At 37.6% G+C, this 25739-nt stretch overlaps 1 protein-coding gene and 1 long non-coding RNA gene across 3 annotated transcripts in view; one reads left to right on the top strand and one right to left on the bottom strand.

Annotated features, from left to right (window-relative positions):
* The window catches only part of Gtf2a1 (general transcription factor IIA subunit 1), a 35211-nt gene extending 29932 nt beyond the window's left edge, over positions 1–5279 (bottom strand). The window contains exons 1-2 of the mRNA XM_026401671.2: positions 4854–5279; positions 1032–1133 (exon numbers count right to left, since the gene is read on the bottom strand). Of these exons, the coding sequence (XP_026257456.1) occupies positions 1032–1133; positions 4854–4883 (132 nt within the window). The 5' untranslated portion in view covers positions 4884–5279. The remainder of the gene's footprint in view (positions 1–1031; positions 1134–4853) is intronic.
* On the top strand, positions 3745–25558 carry LOC144255342 (uncharacterized). 2 transcript variants are annotated; one of them, XR_013343724.1, is made up of 4 exons: positions 3745–3940; positions 16538–16592; positions 24327–24436; positions 25244–25558. It is a non-coding gene; the product is annotated as an uncharacterized LOC144255342 (long non-coding RNA). The 2 variants fall into 2 exon arrangements; XR_013343725.1 differs by lacking the exon at positions 16538–16592.
* The last annotated feature ends 181 nt before the right edge of the window (positions 25559–25739 follow it).

The following is a 25739-nucleotide window of genomic DNA, read 5'->3' as shown; positions in this document are numbered from 1 at the left end:
AGGTGGGATAGGAAAGGTATTTTGAAAAATGTTTTCTTAAAAGTTCAGCAATGTAAAATCTGAAACTATATCAATGAACTTTTGGAAAATAAAAGTTGAATGAATTATACAGATCTTTCAAATGTTGACACATTTCATTACAGAACATCAGGCAATCAAATTTTCTAACAGCACAATACATGAATAAATTTCATCAGACTTGAAAGTATGTATAAATCATTTCTGCTACATATGTACAGCTGTCTCAAGGAAAAGCAAAGGAGCATTTTAGCTATGAGTTAGCTAGTCACTTTTCTCATAGAACACCAATTTTACTTGAAAAGAATGAAAGGAAGTCTATGATTTTTCAGACTTAGGTGTTTAGTTCACCTGTGAAGAAAACTCAGAAATCCATACACTATATAATTTGAGAACCGTATTCTAATCAAGAGGGCAAAAATATTCCACAATTTCACCAAACATCATAAAAAAAAATATTTCTGTTTAAATCCAATAAACAGAAAACCAGCTCCCAACATAAAACATATTTTAAATATAACACTTGGACCACATAAAAAAATCTGACCAAAGAACCTAAAGTTCTTTTAATTAAATACTTCAATCCTACAAATTCAACTTTACAACCAAGTATATTAAGACCAAAAATGATTTTAAAAAGTTGCAGGCATTTCAAGTAATTGGACTATAAAATGTAGAATGTTAGCCACTCCATAACAATAGCTATTGCTATTGGGTAGGCATTGTGATAAGTATTTTATGTAGCTAGTACATCTAATCCTCAAAACTGTTTAAGGTTAAATACTACCAATTCCTATCTTCGTGTAAGGAAACTGAAATAAAAGTAGCTTGCCTGAGTTCAGAGGAAGACTGGATAGTAGAGTTGGGATTTAAAACCACCACCCATTCACTAAACTATACTGCATTCTTAAGCAGAGTCAAATGTTCATCCTATGGAAACACATTCATTTGTGGCTGAAGAACATGTCCTTAGTGGGGGAAAGTATAAATATTAAAAAAAGAGACAAACTCACAGTTTTTAGTTCCATCAGGACTTGTTCATCCACTCCATCATCCAAAAAGATGTCTCTCACATCATTAATAACATCTTCAATCACAGATCTATATAATTTAGGCTTTAAAGGAAAAATAAGACTCTTGAAAAAGATTGTTTTCAACAGGTTAAAAGGTTCAGATTCAAAAAAATTAAAAAGTCATCTTGTCAACTATCTAAAACTTATTTTAGAATATGTTATGGCCATCCTAATAAACACCATTTGTACTGTACTTGATGACTGCACATTAAGAGAAGTATTAAGACATGTAATACAATTCATAAACAGAAGGCCCTTAGACATACAAGATCCATACATTTTCAGTTATAATCTCCTATTTTGTAGAAAAAATACTTAACATGATATTTTAAAATGGCTTTATGGCTGCTTATATCTGGTTCCTTTTATTCCATTCCGTGTTTTATACCCTGTTATACCATATAACCTTGCCACTAAGTCTTGAGACTTTGGAGAACCTCATGTCCACTCATATGGTAATAATGGACATTCAAGTTTAAAAATCGTCTCACTTCTATTTTTTGTGACCCAATTTGTAATGTCAAGCTATACCATTAAACTATTCATATAACCACAATTACAGATCTCAAGGTCCCAGAGGAACAGATACACTGATTCTTTTCTCATGATTTCTCTCTTCCTTCTCCTGCCTAGGTGACACTACAGAATAAAATCATGAACATCCCTGCATGCTCAATGTAATTATTACTATTATTATTGCTGGTATTATTTGGAGGGGGGAGTTGGGTGGAGGAGTTAGTTTCCAGAAGACTAACAGAAGAATGACTAAAATGAAAACAAATGTGAGAGCACTTTACAAGGTTTCTAAAAACCAAAAGGAGGGAGTTAGAACAATCAGCCTAAACCTCATCCTATGGGGGGTTAAAAAAAAAAAAAAAAAAAAAGAAGTTTGCATTCCAAATGATAAAACTAGATATGTCTCTTTATAACTCTTACACATTATCAAAATGTTAACAATATTTTTTTCATTTAATCCTTTGTCATTATTTGTGTTTGATACCTTGCTTAAGGTTAAAGCTACTGGCTATCAATAAAACCAAGGATTTGCTCTCATACACAAACTTCAAAAAGAAATCAAATGCTTTATCAGCATCTCTACCAGCAATACTGTTATCACAGGGAACCTTCTAAGAAAATATATCCTTCCTAACCAAAAATACTGGTTTGTCCTGCACAATGTATCTCAACCATTAAAACCTATTAATTCCTTTTCTTTACAATCAGGACAATTCAAATATCCTTACTGTTTCACTCACTAATCTACTTTTTTTTATTATGCCAACTCTGCCTCAATAAACTTAATCTGTAAAAAGAGAATCTCTCTAGTCCCTCCTTACTTTTAAACATTCTTCTTCTATATAAAGTATATCTAGCTACAGATTATCTTATCCATGGTAATTTAACTACTGAATTACAAATGTACAACTATAGAGTGCTTTCTACCAATGACTTCTCTGGACATCACATAGGCAATGTAATTTTAAATAGGTAGGATAAATCAATTATTTTTCCAGGAAACTACAGACATTTTTATCTGAGGTCAGTTATCCTAAAACATTTCTGCTTAGTATTTCAGACACTTATAAATACAAATCTGCTTTTTTCTGGTACTTCCTATTTAATGATTCATTCATGCTTTAAGATTTTGCTTTTGTGTCTTAATGAACCACAACCCCGGCACTTAACCAATTTAGAAGCACTATGGTTGCACAAGAGAAACGTGTAGTCTGTCACAGAGTATATGCATAAAGAATAATTTAGCAGTTGTTTACAATGTGAAAAGTTCTCAAAATATTGATTTTTTTCTTAAAAGCATGTGGGTATTCAGGCACTGTTTGAAATAAGCAATATCTAATTTATTACTTAAATTTCTGAACTTCACTTGAGCCAAAGTTTTTATTATACAGAAGATAATTTAGGTTTGTCCAGATTTTTTAAAAAAGCAAATACTGCAAACTTTAAAACCAGTGACATTATCGAGTGATTAATTAGAGGTTTCCTTTCAAAAGCGTTAATTCTTTTATGCAGTGGTGGAAAGTAAATTAATTTCTATACTGGGTACCAGGTTAATATCCAATGCAATAAAAACACGGCCTACTTAGAATTTAAATTTTTTAAAATGCAGTTTGCCGTCTCTTATTGCATTTCCCCTTACCCATCAGTGTACTGTGGACATGAAATCCTATATGGGCTTTAGCCACTTGCCTATTTCTTTGAAAAGCTTCGTTTCTAGGATAATTATAGGAAAACATGAGAAAATATTATAAGATATAGTTGTAACATATTTTCTGAATACTTGGTGAACAGTAAACTCAAACCCATGCAGTCCATTACAGCTACCATTTAATATAGAAAAGGTTTGAAAAATTTCCGACAATAAGACACCTTCCAATCCAAGAAAAATGTCATGTGATTTTAAATTTTTAAAAAATCTAAAAAATGAGCCGGCAGTTGGGCGTATTTCTCTGAACAATGAAAGCAAACCCTAGGTGTTGCAACAAAACAAAGACTTGGGGCTTTTAAGCGGCCCCAGTAGGATGCAAAATTACAGCGTTAGAAAAGGACCTAGAAATAGAGCTCTGCACGCGCCCGCCTCTCTCCTCGGGAGCACGCACCTCCCAGCCCCGCTCTCAGCAGCTCTCACTATTTAAAGCCGGATCTGGTGTTTAAATGGAGAGGCGGTGACGTAGGCCTGAAAAGCACCTTCCCATCCTGGCAGAGTCTATATTAGAGAGCGGCAATGGCTCTATATAAACAGGGCAGCCAAAGGGAGGAGGACCACAAGGCTCAGGGACTGAAAAGCAGGGTAAGCGGCCGCAGCCATGATGGATCAACCCGAGTCGCCAACGGTACTGTGTCGCGCGGCCGCGGGCTTGTCTGCGGCATTTGGGATCGGGCAAAAACGTGTTTTATTGTCATAATAAAATAATTAAGAGTTGGGTGGACTAGTGATCACATTGCGTTGGTGACTGAAAAGGTTATTTATGTGACTGCTTTTTGCAAACCTACGTGATCGCAAGTAACCAAAAAGGGACAAGCGGGAAGAAGTAGGCAAATTCCAAGGCGAAAGCGGGAGACACTTTGACCACTGCAGGCTTTTTTGTTTGTTTCGGTGCTTTTGCTAGTCGAAGATACGATGGGGCTTTTGCTTCCCCTTCGCCATTTTACCCGTGCGGAAGGAACTGAGATAAGTGCTTTTCAACCTTCGTCCTTTTTTTTTTTAAAAAAAAAAGAGCATAAAATGGCCCCAGAGATGGTTCCCAAAGCACAACCGCCAGAGAAACCCAAAGTAACCCTGAAAGTAACCGTCAATCTTCCACTGCACTAAAGTGGGTCTCGGGGGCTCGCCCAATTCCCTAGGCTCGGCTTTGGATGCGCGGCCGCTCGGGAGCCTCGTCGAGCCAGCGGACAGCCTGGCCCCCGCCGGGGACGCGGCGACTCGTTCCCGCCCGCCCTCCCGGCGACGGGGGCCGGGGTCGGGGCCGCGCGCCCGCCCGGGCCCAACCGCCTGTGCGGCCCGGTCCGCCCGCGGAGGCCCCAGGCCCGCTGGCGCCCCCGCCCTCCCGCCGCCGCGAGCCCTCGGCGCCCCCCCGCGCCCGCCGCCCCAGCCCGGTCCGCCCGAGGCGGGAAGCGGCGGCGGCGGCGGCCTCGCGGGCGACGGAGAGTCGAGGCCGGGAGTCGCCGCCGTCCCCGCCCCCGCCCGGTCCGGCCGTTGCTGCCGCCGGAACGAAGCCCCCGCCGGCCACCGAACCACGTCCTTACCACGGTGTTTGTGTTTGCCGAGTTCGCCATTTCCACACACAACACAAACAAGAGGGGGGCAACCTCGAGAAAAGAAAACAAAACCAAAAAAAAGAAAAAAAAAAGAAACAAACGAAGACCTGGAAGGTGGCCCAAGCCACCGCAAGACTGGGGCAAAAATTTAAAACAAAATCGATCCTGAAGGAGTAAGGGTAGCGGTGAGATTAGGAGGAGGGGGGTACTCCTCCCGGGCTAAAAACCTGGAGAATCGCCTTTAAAAAAAGCCACGACCCTTCAGGGGTTCGGGGGGCGTTGCCCGCTCCCCACCCCGCGCCAAGGAGGGAAACCAACACCGGTCGCCGCTCCCCGCGCCGCCGCTGCCGCCACCGGCTGCAGCTCCAGCCGTCCGGTCCGCCTGCTTCTCCCCTTTATATAGCGAGCCAACAAGCTGCGCGAGCCGCCGCCGCCGCCGCCGCCGCCGAGAGACAGGGCGGAGGGGGAGGGAGGGGCGGAAAGGGCGGGGGCAGAGGTGGGCGGGGCCGAGCGCGAGACACCGCGAGAGCCGCGTGCGCAGGCGCGCCAGGGCGGAGGCCGCCGTGAGCAGCGTCGTCACGCGCCGTGAAGGGTACTGGGCGGGCGGAGGCCCGGGACTGGAGTAGTGAAGGCTGCCTTCCCTACACTCACGCGGTCACGTGTTTGGCACCCAGGCGGAAGTTTCTGACAGCCCTTTGCCTACGAGGGATTTTGAAAGCACTGCTGGACGAGGCCCGAGTTCTAGTGACCCCGAGTTCAGAGCTAATTGCACCGCCTCCTCAGATGTGTCAGGGTTGTCCCTCGCTTTAGGAGCTAGGAAATGTGGCAGTGGCGAATGCCTCGGTATTAATGGCCACGAAGGAGGGCCGGTCACGTGGCGCGGCTTCCGCCCCCCCCCTGGCGCGCTCGTACTCGGAACTGAATTTTGAATTCGGAGTCATCTCTGGATTCGTGAGCTCGGATTTCGAGCATCCTTTCGTGCGCGCCTCTACCAGAGGCTGGGCCTTTAGCACGCGGAATTCTGTATGTGTTTTAAAAGGGGATGAAAGCCGACTTGGGCCGGTTTCCCACATTCTAGAATTAGAAACCCCAGTCTGTTTTCTCTACAAGAGTCCCGCTAGGAAGTTTCTGGGCTTAAGTGCCGCAAAGGGTCGGACTCTACTATCCCAGGTACTTTAAATGACTTCTTACGGTGGTGGAAATGCCATTAAAAAAAAAAAAAAAAAAAAAAAACTGGATGATGACAGTACAACTTTCCTTGTTGTTTTTTAAATCCTATTTCCAAACTACTGTGACTCCTCATGGCGAGCGTATAATGGCCAACCACATCTAAAATACGTATCCTCCGCCCGCCAACTCACATGGTCTCTTGCTGCTAGGAGTAGGCAGTTTGTCCATATCTTGGGGTGCAATTCCATAGGCGTTTGACCTCCGCCACTCAAGTGAATCCTTCCTTTGTATCGCCATTTCGTTGCAGAACAGAGAATGTTCTGTTTAGAAGGCAGAATTCACAATACCTGATTTTTCCATTCTAGGAATTTCGAGAGAGACAAGGAATGCAATCAGGAAGCCTGAGGGAGTTTATACTCAAAAGACAAAGCAAAGAGGCTGGAGTTGTAGCTCAGTGGGTAGAGCCTTGCCTAGCACATGTGAGACCCTGGGTTCGATCCTCAGCACCACATAAAAATAAATGAATAAAATAAAGGTATTGTATCCATCTACATCTAAAAAAAAAAAAAAAAACCTTAAAAAAAGACAAAGCAAAACAAAGTTTTCTGCCAGTGAAATCAGATTTGAGGACTATCAAAGACATCCTACCAGAGAGGAAAAGATGTAGCCTACCTGGAACTCAAGGGAATAGTACTCAGAAAATGGAAGATAGTAAATAAGGTTGTGAATGGATGAAGAGAATGTCTATTAACTTGAAGACTTTTTTTTTTTTTTTTTTAGTGAGAGAGGAGAGAGAGAGAGAGAGAATTTTTTTTTTTTAATATTTATTTTTTAGTTCTCGGCGGACACAACATCTTTGTTGGTATGTGGTGCTGGGGATCGAACCTGGGCCGCACGCATGCCAGGCGAGCGTGCTACCGCTGAGCCACATCTCCAGCCCTTGAAGACTTCTTTTAACACCAACTAAATATATGCACGCAGTTCTCTGCAGAGTTGCCTGGTCTATAGCACTTAAAGAAGAAAAAGTTCACAGGAAATCAGTGTTCATTGTATATGAAGTTATAATTCTATCAGAAATTGTAATATTCAGATGATAGCCTAAAAAAATTATACTAGCCTGAAAAATGAACAATAGCATTCCTGGCAAGTCTTACTGAAAGGAAAGTGAGGAACCTGAGACAGGTGAGCAAGAAATAAAAGAGGGAGACCAGGCAGAGATCCATACACGCAAGAGTTTATTTGTCAGAGCTGACAAATAAAGGCCATCTCTCCATAGACAGAGAGTGGCAAAAAGGGCTTGGGATTTGGGACTTCTATGGGGGCAGGCTCAGGGATTGGGGGCTGTGTGTGTGTGTGTGTGAAGGGTTGGGTGGTATGAAGGAGTGGTGAGATTTTCTCAGAAATGCTCTTGGGTGGGGAAAGCAGAATTTTTCTTAAAATTGGCAGCTGTCACTTAATAGGGCCATCCAGATGCTAAGCAAGGAGGTTACACTTACTACATATTATTTTAAGAGGACTTTTGGTTTCCTCTTTATGTACATATTACCAAGTGTTCACACACGGAGTCCCTAACCTTCCACCCATTTTTTCTTCCTTCCCATTTGGTATTCTTAACTAAGCAGTCAGGTGTTTTTGCCATCAATTAAATTTAAGAACAATACAAACAGGACATGGAAGTAAATCTGTGAAATTTGTTTTCTTCAAAAATCTTCTATACCGAAATTGATGAGATGTATATTCTATTGGGTCTGATTTATGAATAATGGAGTGTGGATAAAAGACCTCTTTAAAACTTTCAGACTTCCTGTATACTGAGTCTGTGTCTTTTTACACCTTTTAGATTGCAACAATGCACTTGATTAAAATTTTCCCAAATTTCTTTCTTTTTCCAGCCCATGAACCTGACGTCTGGTAATCATCATGGATTTCATTCCAATTTATTGGTTTTCCAATTCTTCCTTTAGCTGCAATATACCTTCAGTTACAATATGCCGCAGTCTGTCTGGGCACAAAATAACCGAGCCGCCACAAAGCCTTGTAGGTTCAAACAGCAACTCTTTATTCCTGAACTCTCACCGGCCCTCTACACACACTTCCCAGGAACACACTCTCTCCACGGGGCTCCACGAGCCAATTCTCCTGGAACCCGCAAGAACTCAAGGGGAACTCCAAAGTAGTGGGCCCCAGGCAGCAGCATCCACCCTAATCCTAGAGCTGCCCTATGCCCCTGGAGGATCCGCCCTAATCCCCCGGAGCCGCCCTAATCCCAGAGCAGGGTCACCTTTCAACCATTTCCTCTAGCAAAATGCCCGGCGACACTCCAACTAAACTATGGCTCTCAACAACAATACATATGTGCCATTTTAGTTTCAGAAAGTGATATTTTCTACTCAGGTATCAAATTTGTGGGCCTAAATCTATGGAAGCTACAGTCATTTGTTTTACAAAACTGAAAATTTTTAAGCAGGAAAATTTTCCTATATAAGACTAGATTTAGGGCTGGGGTTGTGGTTCAGTGGTAGAGCGCTTGCCTAGCATGTGTGAGGCACCACGTTGGATCCTCAGCACCACACACACAAAAAAAGCTTTGTTTTTGTTTTTGTTTTTGTTTTTTTAAGAGAGAGTGAGAGAGGGGAGAGAGAGAGAATTTTTTTAATATTTATTTTTTAGTTCTCAGCACCACATACCAACAACATCTTTGTTGGTATGTGGTGCTGAGGATCGAACCCAGGCCGCACGCATGCCAGGTGATCGCGCTACCGCTTGAGCCACATCCCCAGCCCCTTGTTTTTTTTTTTTTTAAAGGACTAGATTTAGTGTCATATTTAAATATCTGAACTTTTATCTGAACTTCTAATTCTTTGTTCCCAAAAGCTTGAGTAACATAATTTTAATAGCTATTTATATAAAGCATACTAGATTTTCAAAATACAAACTCATATTTTGTGGCAGCCATGTATAGACAGATATATTATAATGCTTTTTTCTTTGTGATGAATCTTTTTTCCTATCTTCAAAATGTTTTATTTGGGAAGATAAAAAGTTAACTCCTCTCTTTTATATATGTTAATATACTCTCTAGACACTGGATAGCTACAAAAGAAAAGAAAACAATCAATATATAAATTGTGATGTATGCTAAACAAAATGATACCAAACCTTGGTGTCCAGGCATTTAAATATTTTACTGTTCAAATGAATATTTTAGCAATAATACCAAGAAAAAAGTAAAAAACGGCTGATCATGGAAAGAGGCTTAAACTAAAACCTTGTCACATTCCTTTACCTCCATTTTCTTCAATAATAAAACAATAATCTAATGTATTTAGGCATCACACAGCTCTTACATACTCAGCAACTGTACTTTAGGAGAATATAAGAGTGAAAAAGCTTTCCTTTTCACCTACTACTAATCATAATAAAAGTTCCTATTATAAAATATAGTGCACAATTGCAGCATTCTTTTCAGTTTTGGGGGGTCGGCGGGGGTGGGTACCAGGGATTGAGCCAGAGGCACTTAACCACAGCCACATCCCCAGCCCTTTTTATTTTTTATTTTTTTGAGATGATCTCACTATGATGCTTTGGGCCTCCATAAATTGCTGAGGCTGATTTTGAATTTGTGATCCTCCTCCCTCAGCCTTCTGAGTCGATGGGATTACAGGCACATGACACCACACCCAGCTCAATAGGACTCATTTAGGTTATTAAAACTAGGCTGCTGTTTTTCAGTCTTACCAAAACAATTTTAATATATTTAAATTGCATCTGTTTGGTTGCAGGATTTTGTTTTTGTTTTTTTTGGGTTTTTTTTTTTTTAGTTTTTTGCTAAAAAAAAAAAAAGGAAAAGAAAAATTTTCACATGCAGTAATTTTTTATATGGTATATGAAAGACGAAATTGTGGCCTCCACAAGTTACTTCTATACATGTGCTATGATTTGCTTATAGTTTGGCCCCCAAGGTTTCAAGTATAGAAAGGAAACTTTGTTCTTAGCATGGCAATGTGGAGCTTTGAAGAGGTTGGGCCTACATGCAAGGCAATTTGTCACTGGGGCCACTGTCATTAGAAGAGATTGATACTGGAGCCAGGCATGGTTTGTGCACTTGTAATCCGAACTCAGGAGGCTGAGGAAGGAGGATCTTAAGTTCAAACCCAGCCTCAGCAACTCAGCAAGGCCAAGCAATTTATCGAGACCCTGTCTCAAAACAAAAAATAAAAAGGGCTGGGGATATTGCTCAGTGGTAAAATTCCCCTGAGTTAAATCTGCAGTGGGGGAAAATGTAGAGATTGATACTGGTCTGGCACAGAGTGAGTTGTTCTCCTAAAAGTGAGTTGTTATAAAGGAGCAAGACTGGCTCTTCCCTAGTCTCTGGCTTCTTGTCTTGCCATGTGTTCACCCCTTCTGGTATGTACTCCCACGACACCTTCACCATGGCAGAACAAATGAGGCCAACCAAGCATGGACTTTCAGTCTATGAAACAGCTAAATAGACCTCTTTTCTTTACACATTTCCAACTGTATGTATTTTGTTATAGCAACAGAAAATGGATTCATTAATACTATATGTGAGGAGGAAATTTAAAAAATTTTTAGTATTCTCTTCCTCTCTTATAATTCAAAACTGCTACTTAATATCTAAAAACAACAACCAACTTGAAGTTCTCATATATCCCAATATATATAAGCAGCTTGGTGGCTTAGAAAAATAATTTAGCATGGAGTTTTGGTAGAATAGGACTTGACTTTGCCACTAATTTATTGTATTGTCATCTGCTGTAACTAATCTTCTCTGTTCAGTAAGATGGAATTATAATCATCAACCTATGATTGTTGAGAAGATCAAAAGTACTTGAAAGTGCTTCGACAAGTACTCAGTGGATGTTTTTATTAGTAATGATACTCGTATAACAAGTACACCAATATCAGCAAAGCAGAAGAAAGGTCTTTTTAACTCTCTTTATAGGAACATTTGGTGATGCCAGTAGTTAGTGACTAATTTATGCAGTAATTGGGCAAATTTTTATACCTTAGGTCATGAGTATGCAGCATAATTTTTGCATGTAAATATAATAATTATATGCTGCCATGAGCTATGACTCCTTGAACTGAAAGCTGGCTTATTGTTGGAATTTATCAAGCTAGTTAGTTACATATGTTCCCTACTGTATCTAACAAAAATTATATATGAATTTATCCATTAATTCAGTAATGCCATTCCTAGGACTCCATTGTGATACTGCTTATAACATCAAAAAAAGAAAAAAAAGATTTCACATAAAGAGATTATATGTCCATGTCCCACATGTCCACATAAGGAAATAGGCTGAATAAAAACTATGGTACATGTACACAAGAGAGTATGAGACAACTGCAACAAAAGTGAGGATTCTCTCTCTGGACTACTGTGCAATGGTCTTTGGGGTATAGTGTTACGTTAAAAAAAAAAAAAAAGCAAGGTAGAAAAAAGTGTTCCTGGTATGTCATCATTTAAGAAAAGAAGAAATATATAAATGTGCATATTAAGCTTGCTTAGATTTTAAAAAGAAACCATAGTTTAAACAAACAAAGGTTACCTACAAAAACAAGGAGAAAATAGTGTGGAAAAGACAGGAAAAGAAACTAGACTTATTGAAATCTACTTAAATTTTTAGAAGTGAAAGAAACATATATATATATTTTACTTAGTTATAAAAAATTAACTTTTGAAAAGAAGCTCCCCAAACCAAAAATAAAGCAAAGCAACTCAATCTAACTAAATATTACATAACACAGAAAGGAACTTCTTGGGGTTGGGACTGTAGCTCAGTGGCACAGTGCTTGCGTAGCATGTATGAGGCACTGGGTTTGATCCTCGGCACCACATAAAAATAAATAAAATTAAGGCATCTGTCCATCAACAACTACAAGAAAAAAAGAGAAAGAAAGGAACTTCTCCAAGTGACTTTAAAGCACCATAATTTGGCTGTAGATCTGTAGTGGGATAATCTTTAAGCAATTACTATGTGGTACTACTTCTCCTCTAGCTAGGATTCACTGGTCCAGGAATCAAGGGGTAGAAACAGGAATGGAACTACTCACTGTTACCCCTAGTGAACAGCTAGAAAAAAATTTGCTTCTTGTCCCTACAACTTTATGCTCTGCTGGTCTAGAAATCTTAGTTCCAGAGCTGAGAAGCTTTTGCCAGGAGGCACAGCAATGATTCCATTAAACTAAAAGTTAAGATTTCCTTTTGGCTACTTTGGGCTCCTCATGCCTCTGGTCAACAAGTTAAGAAGGCAGTTACATGTTGATAAGGGTGATTGATCCAGATTACCAAGGATAAATAGAACTATTACTCCACAGTGGAGGTAAGGAAGAGTGTCTGGAATATAGGAGATCCCTTGGGGCATCTCTTAGCATTACCATATCCTGTTATTAAGGTCAAGAGGAAATAGAACAATCCAATCCATGGTAAATGATAAATGTCTCAGACCCTCCAATCCAATCCATGGTAAATGATAAATGTCTCAGACCCTCCAATCCAATCCATGGTAAATGATAAATGTCTCAGACCCTCTAGGAATGAAGATATGGATTGTAAAGGTAAAATTTCTAAGCTGATTCTAAGCTGCAAAAGCTTGAGTTAAAGTGTAAAAGACTGGGCTAAAAAGTAAAGCCTAGGTATTGTTAAAATTCTTCTGCTACCCCCGGAACCTGTAATCTCTGTAGCTGTTAGGACAATGCTGGAACTGCCCAGTAAATATCTCCATTGATTCCCTGGTTGTTTAATAGCTAAGGGCTCCAGGTAGCATGGCATGTAAGCATCTAGGCTCCAAAACCAATCAGTTTAAATGTGTACCCCGCTTAGAAATGACCAATCACCCCTGCCCTGATTGTTCCCGCCAATGAATGTACTAATCCCGTCTCAGAGTTGTTGTTCAATATTCCCGAGCTTCATGATGATTTGTTCTGATGTATGCAAAGCCCACCGCCCTCTCCAGAAAGTGTATTTAAACTCTGCTTGACCTCTGCTCCGGGCTCTGGGCTGCTCTCCCTTCTTGAGTGAGCACAGAGCCCCAGCGTGCTGGAACGGATCCCCAATAAATGCCCCTCTGCAATTGCATGAAGTAAGTCTCTGTGTGGTCTCTCCCTCCGACGCTCCGCCGGACCCCTTTTACATGGATAATTCCTCCATGTAAAAACCAGGACCCACTGATGTGCTCACTGAAAATAGACAGAATACCGAATGGGTAAGAGAAAGTAGATAAAAGTATCAGTTATGGTCACATGATTAAAAATAAGGTCTGTTAATTGTCATGTGTATATTGTTTTGTTAAGAATATTTTGTGGGCTGGGGATGTAGCTCAAGTGATAGCATGCTCTCTGGCATGCATGGGGCGCTGGATTGAATCCTCGGCACCACATAAAAAAATAAAATAAAGATGTTGTGTCCACCAAAAACTAAAAAATAAATATTAAAAAATTCTCTCTCTCACTCTCTCTCTCTAAAAAAAAAAGAATATGTTTGTGCATCTTGCCTCTCTTATTCCTTTATTATGTAGCACCATATTTATTGACAATATTGATTAACTTAATATCAGTTCTTATATGGGTGGCACTGTCCAATAGACTAGGGACATAAATAGAAAAAATGCAGAAGAATAAGGAAGCTGCTTTGGATGCAAGCTCCATTCTTTTTGAGCAGTGCTATCTATTGTTGCTGCCATTGCCCAAGGACATTGGAGTCCATCTTCTTCACTCTTCCAACATGGACTCTGAATAGTGATTCTTTGGGGGCAGTTTCTAGGCCTTCAGTCTCAGGCTGGTACTACATCGGTCGCTTTTGTTCTGAGGCTCCATCGTCATAGACTGAGCAATTAATGATTTTTCCAGCTCCCCAGCATGCAGATGGCCATTGTGAAACTATCCTGCTTCTGATCATGTAAGCCGATCTAATAAATCTGCTTTTATAATCATAAAAATATATGTCCTGTTGATTTTGTTCCTCTAGAGAACTGACTAATATATTTGGTTTATAAGTACATCAGTTCTATTTCTACCTCCATTTTTATGTGACATTCTCCTATGTCTTCACATCATTTTCTCTCTGTACATCTGTCTTTGTACCCAAATTTCCCTTTTTTTATCAGTCATATTGGCTTAGGGACAAATTTATTTTAATTTGATTGCCTTTGGAAAAGTTATAATCCCAAATAAGGTCACTTTCTGAGGTACTTGGAGCTACATTTTTAAGCATATCTTTTTCAGGGACACAATTCAACTTGGAAGGAATCTAGAAGACTAATATTATCATCTCAAAAATTTCAGGAACCAACATGAAGAAATTTTAGTTAGCCTTTGAGAATCAATAGGATAGTACTTGCAGTAAGCTGAATTACATCAAATATTTTAATACATTACTTATAGTGCTTCTAAAAGAATGAAATATGAAATTCCCATTGAAGGATGCTAGGGAAATGACTCATTATTTAAAGATTGGTAAGTAAAAAGAAGCCTTATCCAGCCTTTCCTAAATGAACTGGACCACTAAGTATCAAATAGTAGGAATAGTGGGTTGAATGGTTGTTCCAAAAAAAGATATGGCCATGTCCTAATCTCTGGAACCTGTAAATGTTGCCTTGTTTAGGAAAAGAATCTCCACTGGTATAATTTACTTTAAAGATTTTGTGATGATATCATCTTGGATTGTCAGATTACCTAGGTGGGCCCTAAATCAATGTCAAATGTCCTTTTAAAAGAAAGAACAAAGATAATAGAAGGAGTAGGAAATATGATATAATGGTCGAAATTGGAGTGATGCAGTCACAAAGCATATTGGTAGCCACCAAGAATGCCACCAACCACCAGAAGTTGGAAGAGCCAAAGAATAGATTCTCCTCTAGAGGATGTGAGACCCTGCAACACTTTTATTTTGGACTTCTGGCTTCTAGAACTGTGACAGAATAAACTTCTGTTAATTTATGAACTATGTTTATAGTAATTTATTATAACACCCTCCAGAAACTAATACAGTAGGTGAAAAGAAGTTTCTCTATTTTTAAAGATACATTGTTGCTAAGAAGTAAATAAGGAATAACAGTATTTCACCATTTTGCAAACCCTAATAAATTAAGAGATGGAGAAGCAACTAGATGTTATGTGCTTCCTAATGAAAACCACACTACCATATATGAGATAATCTTGCCCTGACAATACTACACTCCCCAAATAAAAACTCTGTATCTGATCAATCTTCTACATCCAATTAAAAGTTCATAAAACATGCAAAAGGTACAGGGACATGTTAAAGTACATATCAGGAATGCAATAAGCAAAGTTCAGGCCTTGGAAAGTTATAGAACAAATGATATGATTTTTAACAAATAAATGCAGAGGGAGGGAGTAGGAATCTATAGATTAAAAGACATTTGAAAAAATAATCAATTGCTTCTTTTTTTGCGGGGGGAGGGGGTACCGGGGATTGAACTTGGACTGAACTCAGGGGCACTCAACCACTGAACCATATCCCCAGCCATATCCCCTGTTTTGTATTTTATTTAGAGACAGGGTTTCACTGCATTGCTTAGCGCCTCTCCTTTGCTGAGGATGGCTTTGAACTCATGATCCTCCTGTATCATCCTCCTGAGAAGCTGGTATTACAGGTGTGAGTCATAGCCCTCAGAATCAATTGCTTCTTGTTCTTCTGGTTAATTTAAAGTGTAAACAGAGAAGTCATGAAATGTATGGAACTTCTTAGAACCCTAACTTGAATCATCTGTTAAAAAAAAAGCAATTATTAGAAAATGGAAAATTCAAACACTTGCTGGATATTTGATGAGATTGAAGAGTTATTGATAAACTTTTAGGTATGGTTATTGTTTTATTTGTAAAAGTCCTTATCTCTCAAGAATGCTTCTGAAATTTTTAAGGATGAAATGATATGAGCTCTGGGTTTGCTCTAAAACACAAGCAAGACTATTTATTGCTGGGATATGAATGAAACAAGTGTACCCATGAGTCAGTCCTTGTTGAAGGGGAGCACAGGGTACATTGGGATTCATTATACTATTCTATACATTTTATTTTTAAAATTTTCCATTAAAAGTTTAAAAGTAAGCCCAAGGAAGCAATATTTTACAATCAGTAGTGGATCTATATCTTCACAATTTATCTTCCAGTCAAAATACTTGATGGGAATTTCTAAGAAAGCCTGATATTCTGATAAATGTAGTCAGTGTAAAACATTGTATTTAATTATATGGATTTCCTCTCTGGTTCTTGGATCTCAGCTAATCCCAAGTTTTATCTTGAATCACACATTTCACAACTGTGATTTAGGAAAGTTAAAATGGTGAAAATTAGGGTACTTGTACAAATGTTATAAAACCATACACACACACACACACAATAAAAAAATAATAATAATGTTGTAGTGGCTAAATGAGCTTTGATTTTCCTGCTATCTTCTTATTCATAGACTTTCAGCATGATACAGCTGCCTTTTTTTTTTTTTTTTTCAGATGGAGGTCTCACTACATTACCCAGACTCAGCCTCCAGAGTAGCTGGGAATACAAGTGTGTACCACCTGGCCTGCGACTTTTTATATGCTAAAGAGTTAGTTCTACAATGCAACTTTTTAATAAAATGTATCATGGCAGGGAGATTAAATTGTAGTTAACCTAAAAACTGTGTCTTATAGAATAATTATGGGTTGAGTATCTGTTATCTGAAATGCTTGGAACCAGAGTGTTTTAGATAATTTTTTAGTTTTAGAATATTCACATATACATAATAAGACATCTTGGGAATGGGACCTAAGTCTAAACATGAAATTCATTTGTTTCATAGACATACACATATCCTGATGGTAATTTTATGCAGTATTTCTAGTGTGCATGTTTTGACTGACCTTTCACATGCGGTCATATGGAATTTTCTACTTCGGTGTCATTTTGGCACATCAAAAGTTTTGAATTTTAGAACATTTCAGCTTTTGGATTTTCAGGTTAGGGAAGTTCAACCTGTATTGAAACTGAAAATACAGGTAATTATTCTCCAGAATTACCTGAGGAAGGAATGGTTAAAAATAGAGGTAGTGGAGATTAAAGATTACAGATCAGAATGAAAGTAAGAAATCTGCATAGTTAACTGTGAAAAAATCAAAGAGTGTAGTTCAAATACCTTCTTCAGGACTGAGACTGGGTTGATATAGGAAGATGATTCTACAAGTGTTTACCAATAGGCAGAAACAATGGATGTTTTCAGTACTCATCAGTACTCATCAAAAGTATGAAGACCATGAAAGACAAGGAACGAATGTCAACAAAATGCAGTATGAAATCTCAGATTGGATGCTGAAACAGAAAAAGGATATTTGTAGGACAAACACTTTAAATAATGTTTGTATTTAGTTAATTGTATTGTATCAATGTTAACTTCCTGGTTTTGATCATACTTTTAGAGTTAGTTGACATTATTATAGGAAGCTGACTATAGGGTAATGCATGACCTATATGTTTAATTTTTGCAACCATCTGTAATTCAAATTATTTCAAAATAAATTTTTTTGTGTGTGAGATTAGAAGGAGATGTTTAAACATGAAAATGGAGAATTGTTTTTTCAAAGCTTTAATCACATGATATCTCCTATAGAGCTGGTAACAGCCCAACAGCACAAGAGATAAGTAATATTATCCCTGCATTATGGATAGGAGACTCTGATTAAGCAATGACTTCTTCAAGGTCATATTACTATTTACTTGGGAAATTTTAGAGGTACAATTTCAAGATTTTCCCCCTGTCTTAGAAATAAGGAACTATCAGTTCAGGAGAATGTGAAGGTTTTGAATCAGATCATGTTGTTCCCAAATTAAGTACACAAAATCAAGACTTCTGAAACTTTACCCCAATTAAATATAATTTTTTTTAATACCAAAAAGCTTTTGTTAAGTCATTTGAATAATTGGTTTCTCTGGGGATTTCTTTGAGGGGGAGGTCTTTTCCTCACACTACACCCGCCCCACCCACTCCAGGGCTGAGGATCAAACTCAGAACCTTTTGCATGTGTAACAATGTAGTCAAATCCAAATCTCTTCTAACTCTCCTTTCTCTTTTCTTTCTCCTTTCCTCTTCCTTTATCTTTTCTTTGCTTTTGTTTATTTTTTCTTCTTAATACAATAATTACAGAGTACCAAACATGCCCTCTTTTTAATGACTATATTGAATTTTCAACCTTCTAATGTTGGTTTAACAATCCAATTGTCTGACTTTTTTATAGATATGATTGGACAATAGTGATCAAATCCAATCCATTCTCAGAATCTTTTCTTAGTCTCCATGCTTATCTCACTTAATTTTATGCTCAATCTATTATAGCATTTAAAAAATATTTATGCAGGGAAGGAAAACCAACAAAACAAGAAAAGTTTAATTATGAAGAACCAAAAAACAAAAATTAGGTAAAAGATGAAACTCCTGTATTCCTGTTATCAAGTGTCATCCCTCAATCTCACCTGTGTTTTTCCTATGCTAACAAGACATCTCTAGATAAACATGTAGATGAATACAAGTGTATTTTGTTTTTGGTAAAAAATTTAAATTTCATATAAACTTGCTTTTTCATAGATACAGTATATTAGGGATCTTTTTCTAGACATTAAATTTTAGACTGTCTAAGCTATTTTTAATGACTGCATGGAATTTCATAATATGATATGTAATAATTTATTTCCCTGTAGTTGCAAAACAAGGCTGTTTCCTTTTTTGCCATTATAAATATTACTGCAACAGTATTCCTGTGAATGTATCTTAATGTACTTTTGTTATTATCTTTGTAGGATAGATTCTTAGAAATGAAGTTGACAGGTCTTTAGTTTCTATCTGTTAAATATTAATTAATAGGGTACTCCCCTAATCAGTTGTCACCATCATCACTTTGACTTCATAAAGGTTCTAAGTAGCTTGTCTTATATAGTTGAGACCTCTCCTTTCTCACTCTTCTAGAAAAAAAGAGTTCTTCATCTTTTTGAATATGTTTATATCTTTCTTCATACCACACATATATCTTACTTTACTTACCTTCATCCTTGCTTCTCTGGACAAATACAGCTCTCGAAATCTTTTCATTGCTTCCATCAGTTGTTGAATCACTATTTCTATATAATTTTTTAATCTTTTAGAAAGTAATAAATATTTGGCATAATTACTTGTCTACTGTGTTTAAATATACATATTTAAGAGAAAAATTAAGGCAAACATTTTCAGAGTTCTCTTTATTCTTGCATTTGTTTTTGTTTTTCTTTCATAAAAAGAGACAGACTAAAGCTGTCCCAACTTCAAAAAGACCTGGAAATAATCTCTTTTCTAAATGTTATACATATTCCCATTTTAAAATACATTCTGTGTGTGTAATTTTTTTCTAATACTAGAGATTGAACCCAGGGGCTCCCTACTACTGAGCTATATCCCTAGACCATTTTTTTTTTTTTGAGATAGGATCTCACTAAATTGCTCAGGCTGGCCTAGAACTTTCAATCCTCCTCCTTCACAAGTATCTGGGAATGACAGATATGTGCCACCATGCCTGACTCATTATGAATGTATTTTTGCATGTCTGGTTCTTACTAAACTCTTTCATTCATTTAACAAATGCATGTTGAGCATCAGGTCATATTCTAGGCCATAAGGGGATAGCACAGAATAAATCAGACCAAATTCCCTTCACTTGTGAAGCTCATGAGGCTGGTGAGATTGACAGTAAACAAATAAATGAAATGTTCTATAATATGTTCAACAATTATAGAAAAGCAGGAGGGAAGATTGGAGACAGAGGAATTCTTCATGTGTTTTGAAAAGAGATCCAATAAAGCTTGCTTTGAATAAAATGAGGAGTTTTAGAAAAATGAGCAAAGATATCCCACCTATCTCCCTTACATAGAAGGAAGAGTGTATGTGCCCTTTACTAAGGGAAAATTGAGTAAGTGAGAAAAGTTCTGTTTTGGTTAGATTACATATTGAACATTTGAATAGAGACATCAAATAAATAGTTGAATGAGTTTCCAGCTCAGCAAGCTAACTTGAAAGTAGAGATTTGGGAATCATTTAGTATATACAGATATTTACAGCTTGAGGAATGTATGAGATCACGTGAGGAATGTTTGAGGAGTAAGTGCACACATTCTGATATTTAGAGAATGGATAAAGGAGAAAGAGCAAGAAGAGGAAGAGGACTGGGAAGGAGTAATGATGTAGCAAATAAAATAGAATAATGAGGATGTGGGGAGAGGCACAGGCACCAACACCAAGGAAAGAGAGTGTTTGAGGAAGAAGAGAAAGGTTAATGTATCAAATGCTTCTGAGAAACACATAAGATAATGATAGAAAAGATCCTAGATTGGTCAAGTTGGAAGACTATGACAAAAGACACTGTAGTGTGGTAATCGAGATGGAAGATAAACTGGAGTGATTTCAGAAGAAAATAAGAAACAAAATGGTGGAATCAATTATAGACAACCTTCTGGAGAAGCTTTGTTGTGAAGGAAAACCCCCCAAATAGCTTGCACTTGAGGAGTTATGGTATCAAATTCCCCTCTATTTTTACATAAAATTTATCATCACCACCATTTTTCAATGTATAGTTCAATGCTATTAAATACATTCATGTTGTGCAACCATAACCACCATCTGCCTCTAGAATGCTTTTCATCTTGCAAAACTGAAAACCTATACCTATTAAACAATAATTCCCCACTCCTCTCAGCTAGCAACCACCATTTCACTTCTTCATGATTTTGACTAATTACCTCATATGAGAAGAATCTTACTGTATTTGTCTTTTTGAAACTGGCTTATTTCACTTGATTTATCCATATTGCAGCGTATATTAGAATTACCTTCCTTAGCCAGTCATGTATTACCCATAATCCCAGAGGCTCAGGAGACTGAGGTAGGAGGATCAAAGTTAGCCTCAGCAACTTAGTGAGTCCCTAAGCAATGTAGTATGAGAGCCTGTCTGAAAAAATTAAAAGGGCTGAAGATGTGTCTCAATGGTTAAAACCCTCTGGGTTAAATCCCTGATACCAAAAAAAAAAAAAAAAAAGAAAGAAAGAAAGAAAAGAATTGTCTTCCTTTTTAAAGTTCAATAATATTCAATTGTATGTATTAACCACATTTTTCTTATCCACTCATCTGTCAATGGACATTTGGGTTGCTTCCACATTTTAGCTATGAATACAGCTATGCAGATATGTTTGAGTCTTGACCCTTCTATCACTTATTTGGGATCTATATCCAGAAGCAGAATTACTATATTATATATAGTATAATATATATACTACTATATATTATATGATAATTATATTTTTAAATTTTGAGGAACTATCATACTTTTTACACAGCAATTGTATAATTTCACATACTCACAAACAGTGCACACAAACTCCAAAATCTCTACATCTTTACCAACAATTATTTTCTGGGTTATTTATTTTGTTTTGTTTTTATACCTAATTGGCATGAAGTGGTTTCTCATTTATGTTTTCAATTTGCATTTTTCCAATGACTACAGATGTTGACCATCTTTTCACGTGTTTGTTGACCACTTGTATATCTTTGGAAAAATGTGTAGTGAAGTCTTTTGCCCATTTTTTAAATTGGGTTGGTTTTTCTGTTTTTGAGTTTTATTGGGAATATTAAACCCTTATCAGATATGTTTTCTCCCATTTTATGGGTTGCCTTTTTACTCTCTTGATAGTGTTTCCTTTTTTTTTTTTTTGGTGCTGGAGTTTGAAGCCAGGATATCCCTAAGCATGCAAGAATGCACTCTACAAAAACCTATATCCCTAGCCAATTACATGTTTTTGGAGTACATGTTTTTAAAAATATTTTCATGAAGTTCAATTTGTCAGTTTTTCTTTTGTTGCCTGTATCTTTGAGCCATATCCAAGAAACCACTATTAAATCCAATTTTGTAAAGTTCTGTTTTGTTTTCTTCTAAGAATTTTATAGTTTCAATTCTTAAATTTAGGTTTTTTATTTCTTTTGAATTGCCTTTTGTATATGGTATAAGATAAGAGTTCAACTTCTTTCTTTTACATTTCCAACACCATCTTTTTATAAAGACTGTCTTTTCCCCATTGAATAGTCTTGGCACTCTTGTCAAAAATCACTTGACCATATTTTCAAGGATGTATTTCTGGTCTCTCTATTGTAGAGTCTCTCTATTTGTTCTTCCTTTTCAAGAAACCACTTCATGCCAATTAGGTATAAAAACAAAACAAAATAAATAACCCAGAAAATAATTGTTGGTAAAGATGTAGAGATTTTGGAGTTTGTGTGCACTGTATGTGAAATTATACATTGTTCCAGTACTGCATTATTTTCATTATTTTATCATAGTAAGTTTGAAATCAGGAAGTGTGAGTTCTTCAGCTTTGTTCTTCCTTTTCAAGATTGCTTTAGCTATTTGAGATAAAGGATTATCTGTGAATTTCAGTATGAATCAAAAAATCATTGGGATTTTGACAGGGGGTTGCATGAAATTTATAGATACTTTGGATAGTATTTATATCTTAACAATAATAAGTCTTCAAATTCATGAACAAAGAATGTTTTTCATTTATTTATGTCTTCTTTAATTTCTTTTTTTTTTTTTTGGAAGAAAACAAGCTTTATTTGTATCCTAAATGGTAATCCATTTCCTTTCTCTACTCATTTTACATCCTTAGGGCAGGGGGAGACGGTGTGCATTTGGTTCTCGTTAATGATGACTTTTATCTTCAGATGAGGCAAACATGGCCCCATGCCATTATGACCTTGTTGTAGTCTCAACAGAGCACATCACACCTTCTAAAGTGTCCTGATACATAAACATATTTGAGCAAACAAGCCCAATAGTCTCCCCTTTCTGTGTTCCTTCCTTCTTTCCTTTCTTTCTTCTATCCTTCCTTTTCCCCTTCCTTCCATCTTCCCTGTATCCTCAACCAATCATCCTTAGGTGACACAAGACCTAGTGTGATTCTATGGAGATTAAATTTAACAAGCATGTGTTGGGCTCCTCCTCTGTATGGAGGCAGGTCTTCTGCACACAGAAGGATGAACTAAATAGACATCTGTCCTAAAGAAGCTTGAAGTTTTGGAGTTAGGGATATAGGTCAGAAGCAAAACACTTGCCCAACACATGTAAGGCTCTGTGTTGAATTTCCAGCACACACACACACACACACACACACACACACACACAAAAGTGAAAAGTTGAAGCTTAAGAAATATAAAAACAAGCTGATTACAAATGACTAATCTATAAAAATAGCAGTGAAGCCAGGTGCCTGCCTATAATTCCAGTGAGTGGGGAGCCTGAATCAGGAGGATCACAAGTTCAAGGCCAGCCTCAGCAACTTAGTGAGGCTCTAAGCAACTTATCAAGACCCTGTCTCAAAATAAAAAAAAAAAAATAAGAAAAAGGGGTGTCTGGGGATGTGGATCAGTGGTTAAGCATCCCTAGGTTTAGTCTCTGCTACCAAAAAAAAAAAAAAGCAATAAAAATGTAACCATAATAGTATGGGCACTGAAAGATGGGAGATTATCCTGTAGATCTTGAAGGATGATAAGGATTTAGATCAACAGTGGTATGTAGCAGAGTTGGATTCCAGAGTTTTAAATGGATCCTCTGGGTCAACTCCAAACATCCTTGGAACTGTTGTTGAATTTGGCTATTCATGGATGGTGGCAAGTATTGGACATAAGCTTCTAATCTGAGAAGTTAATTCTTCTCATATTTCCACAAGGAAGAAACTGTGTGATTTTTGAGGGAATTTTTTTTTTACTTTTTTTTTTTTTTGGCAGGGTAGGTGGTAGGGGGACTGCCTGGGATTGAACTCAACCACTGTTTACGTTATTTTAGCTCATTTTGCAATATTAATTTTTGTCTATTTTGTAAGCCTGTCTATCTGATATGATTTCATTCTCCTTAGTGCATTATTCTGTTCCTTAGTGGGGTTATTGTTGTTGTCTGGGTATTGGGGATTAAATCCAGGGCATCACGCATGCAAGTACTCTACCACCGATTATATCCCAAGCCCTCTTTTTTTCTTTTTAATAACTTTAAGATTCTAACTTTTTTTTTTCTGTTTGCAACTTTTCAGGTGGCCAAGATAGTTTTACTAGCTTCAGGGCTCAAGAACTCTTATATTGTTTACTCAAAGCTATAAGAAACTCGTGAGTGTGTGTGTGTGTGTGTGTGTGTGTGTGTGTGTGGTCTCGAACTTCCGGAGACGTGCTCATATATCTGGACTTTCTCTCTCTTTGCCCAGATTGTCCTGGCCCTGCTCAGTTTGGATTGGGTTCAGCTGTGTTCCTTCACTGCAGAGCTTTATCTTGGAAGAGAGCTCCTGTCTGTCAGTTTCCAGAGTTTTCAGGACAGGTGACTCCAGCACTGTCATCTCCTTGTTGCACACCCAACTGGACCTTGTAGAATCTCCTATCACTTTAATTTCTTTTATCTAAATTTGATAGTTTTTATTATACAAGTCTTTCACTTCATGGGTGAATTCCTTAGTATCTGATTTCTTTTTGAGGCTACCATAAGTGGAATTGCCTCCCTAATTTCCTTTTCTGATTGTTCAATGTTAATATACAAAATTCAGCTAATTTGTGTGTGTGTTGACTTGATATCTACTTTGCTGAATTGGTTTATCATTTCTGAAAATTTTTTTTGTGTGTAGAATCATTAGGGTTTTCTACATATCAGTTCATATCATCTGCATAGACGAACAGAGATCATTTTACTACTTTTTCAATTTGGATGCATTTTATTTCTTCTTCTTTTCTGTTCTAAGTAGGATTTCTAGTAGTATGTTGAATAGAAATGGTGAAAGTGGGTATCCCTGATTTGTTCCTCATCTTAGAGGAAAAACTTTCAGTCTTCACCATTGAAGTTCACTGTGTGTTTTAAAAAATATATCTGGTTTTTATTATGTTGACATAGTATATTAGTTCTTTTCTGTTGCTATAATAAACTACAACTGGCTGGAAAATTTATAATGAAAAGAGGTTATTTAGCTCATGGTTCTAAAGGTGTGACATCAACTTCTGCTCAGTTCTGTTGAGGGCCTCAGGGAAAGTGGGATCATAATGACAATAGCACATTTGGAAGAGATTACTTGATGTTTCAGGAAACCAGAAAGATTCATGAGTCAGATATGTTCTTTTGTAACACCCTCTCTTGCAGGGACCAGCTGAGGTCCAGGAGAACTGCAGTGATCTCTTCCAAGGGCAGCACTCCTAATGACCTAGTTACCTTGCCCTAAGCTCCACTTCTTCAAGATTCCGACATCTCTCCACTCTGCCACACTGAAGGTCAAGCTTCTAACACATAAACTTTTGGGGACACATTCAAACCATAAGCAACTATAGCAACTTGTTGAGTTTTTTTTTTTAAATTATGAAAGGGTATTATTTTGAATGCTTGTTCTGCGTTAAATGAAATGATCACACCCCCCTTTCATTTGTTAATAATGGTGTATTATACTGGTTGATTTTCATGTTGTACCATCCCTACATTCCAAGAATAAATCCCACTTGGTTATCCTTTTACTGTGCTGTAGAATTCAGTATGTTAATATTTTGTTCATAAGAAATATTGGTTCTTAGTCTTTCTGTGTCTTGTTTGGCTTTGATCTCAGGGTAATATTGGTCTTATAGAATGAGTTAAGTTTTCTCTTCTT

The sequence above is a fragment of the Urocitellus parryii genome, chromosome 6, assembly GCF_045843805.1.
Source record: "Urocitellus parryii isolate mUroPar1 chromosome 6, mUroPar1.hap1, whole genome shotgun sequence".
NCBI classification, from domain to species: Eukaryota; Metazoa; Chordata; class Mammalia; order Rodentia; family Sciuridae; genus Urocitellus; species Urocitellus parryii.
Note: the sequence above shows the minus strand (reverse complement) of the source record. Positions and strands in the feature narration are given on the sequence as shown.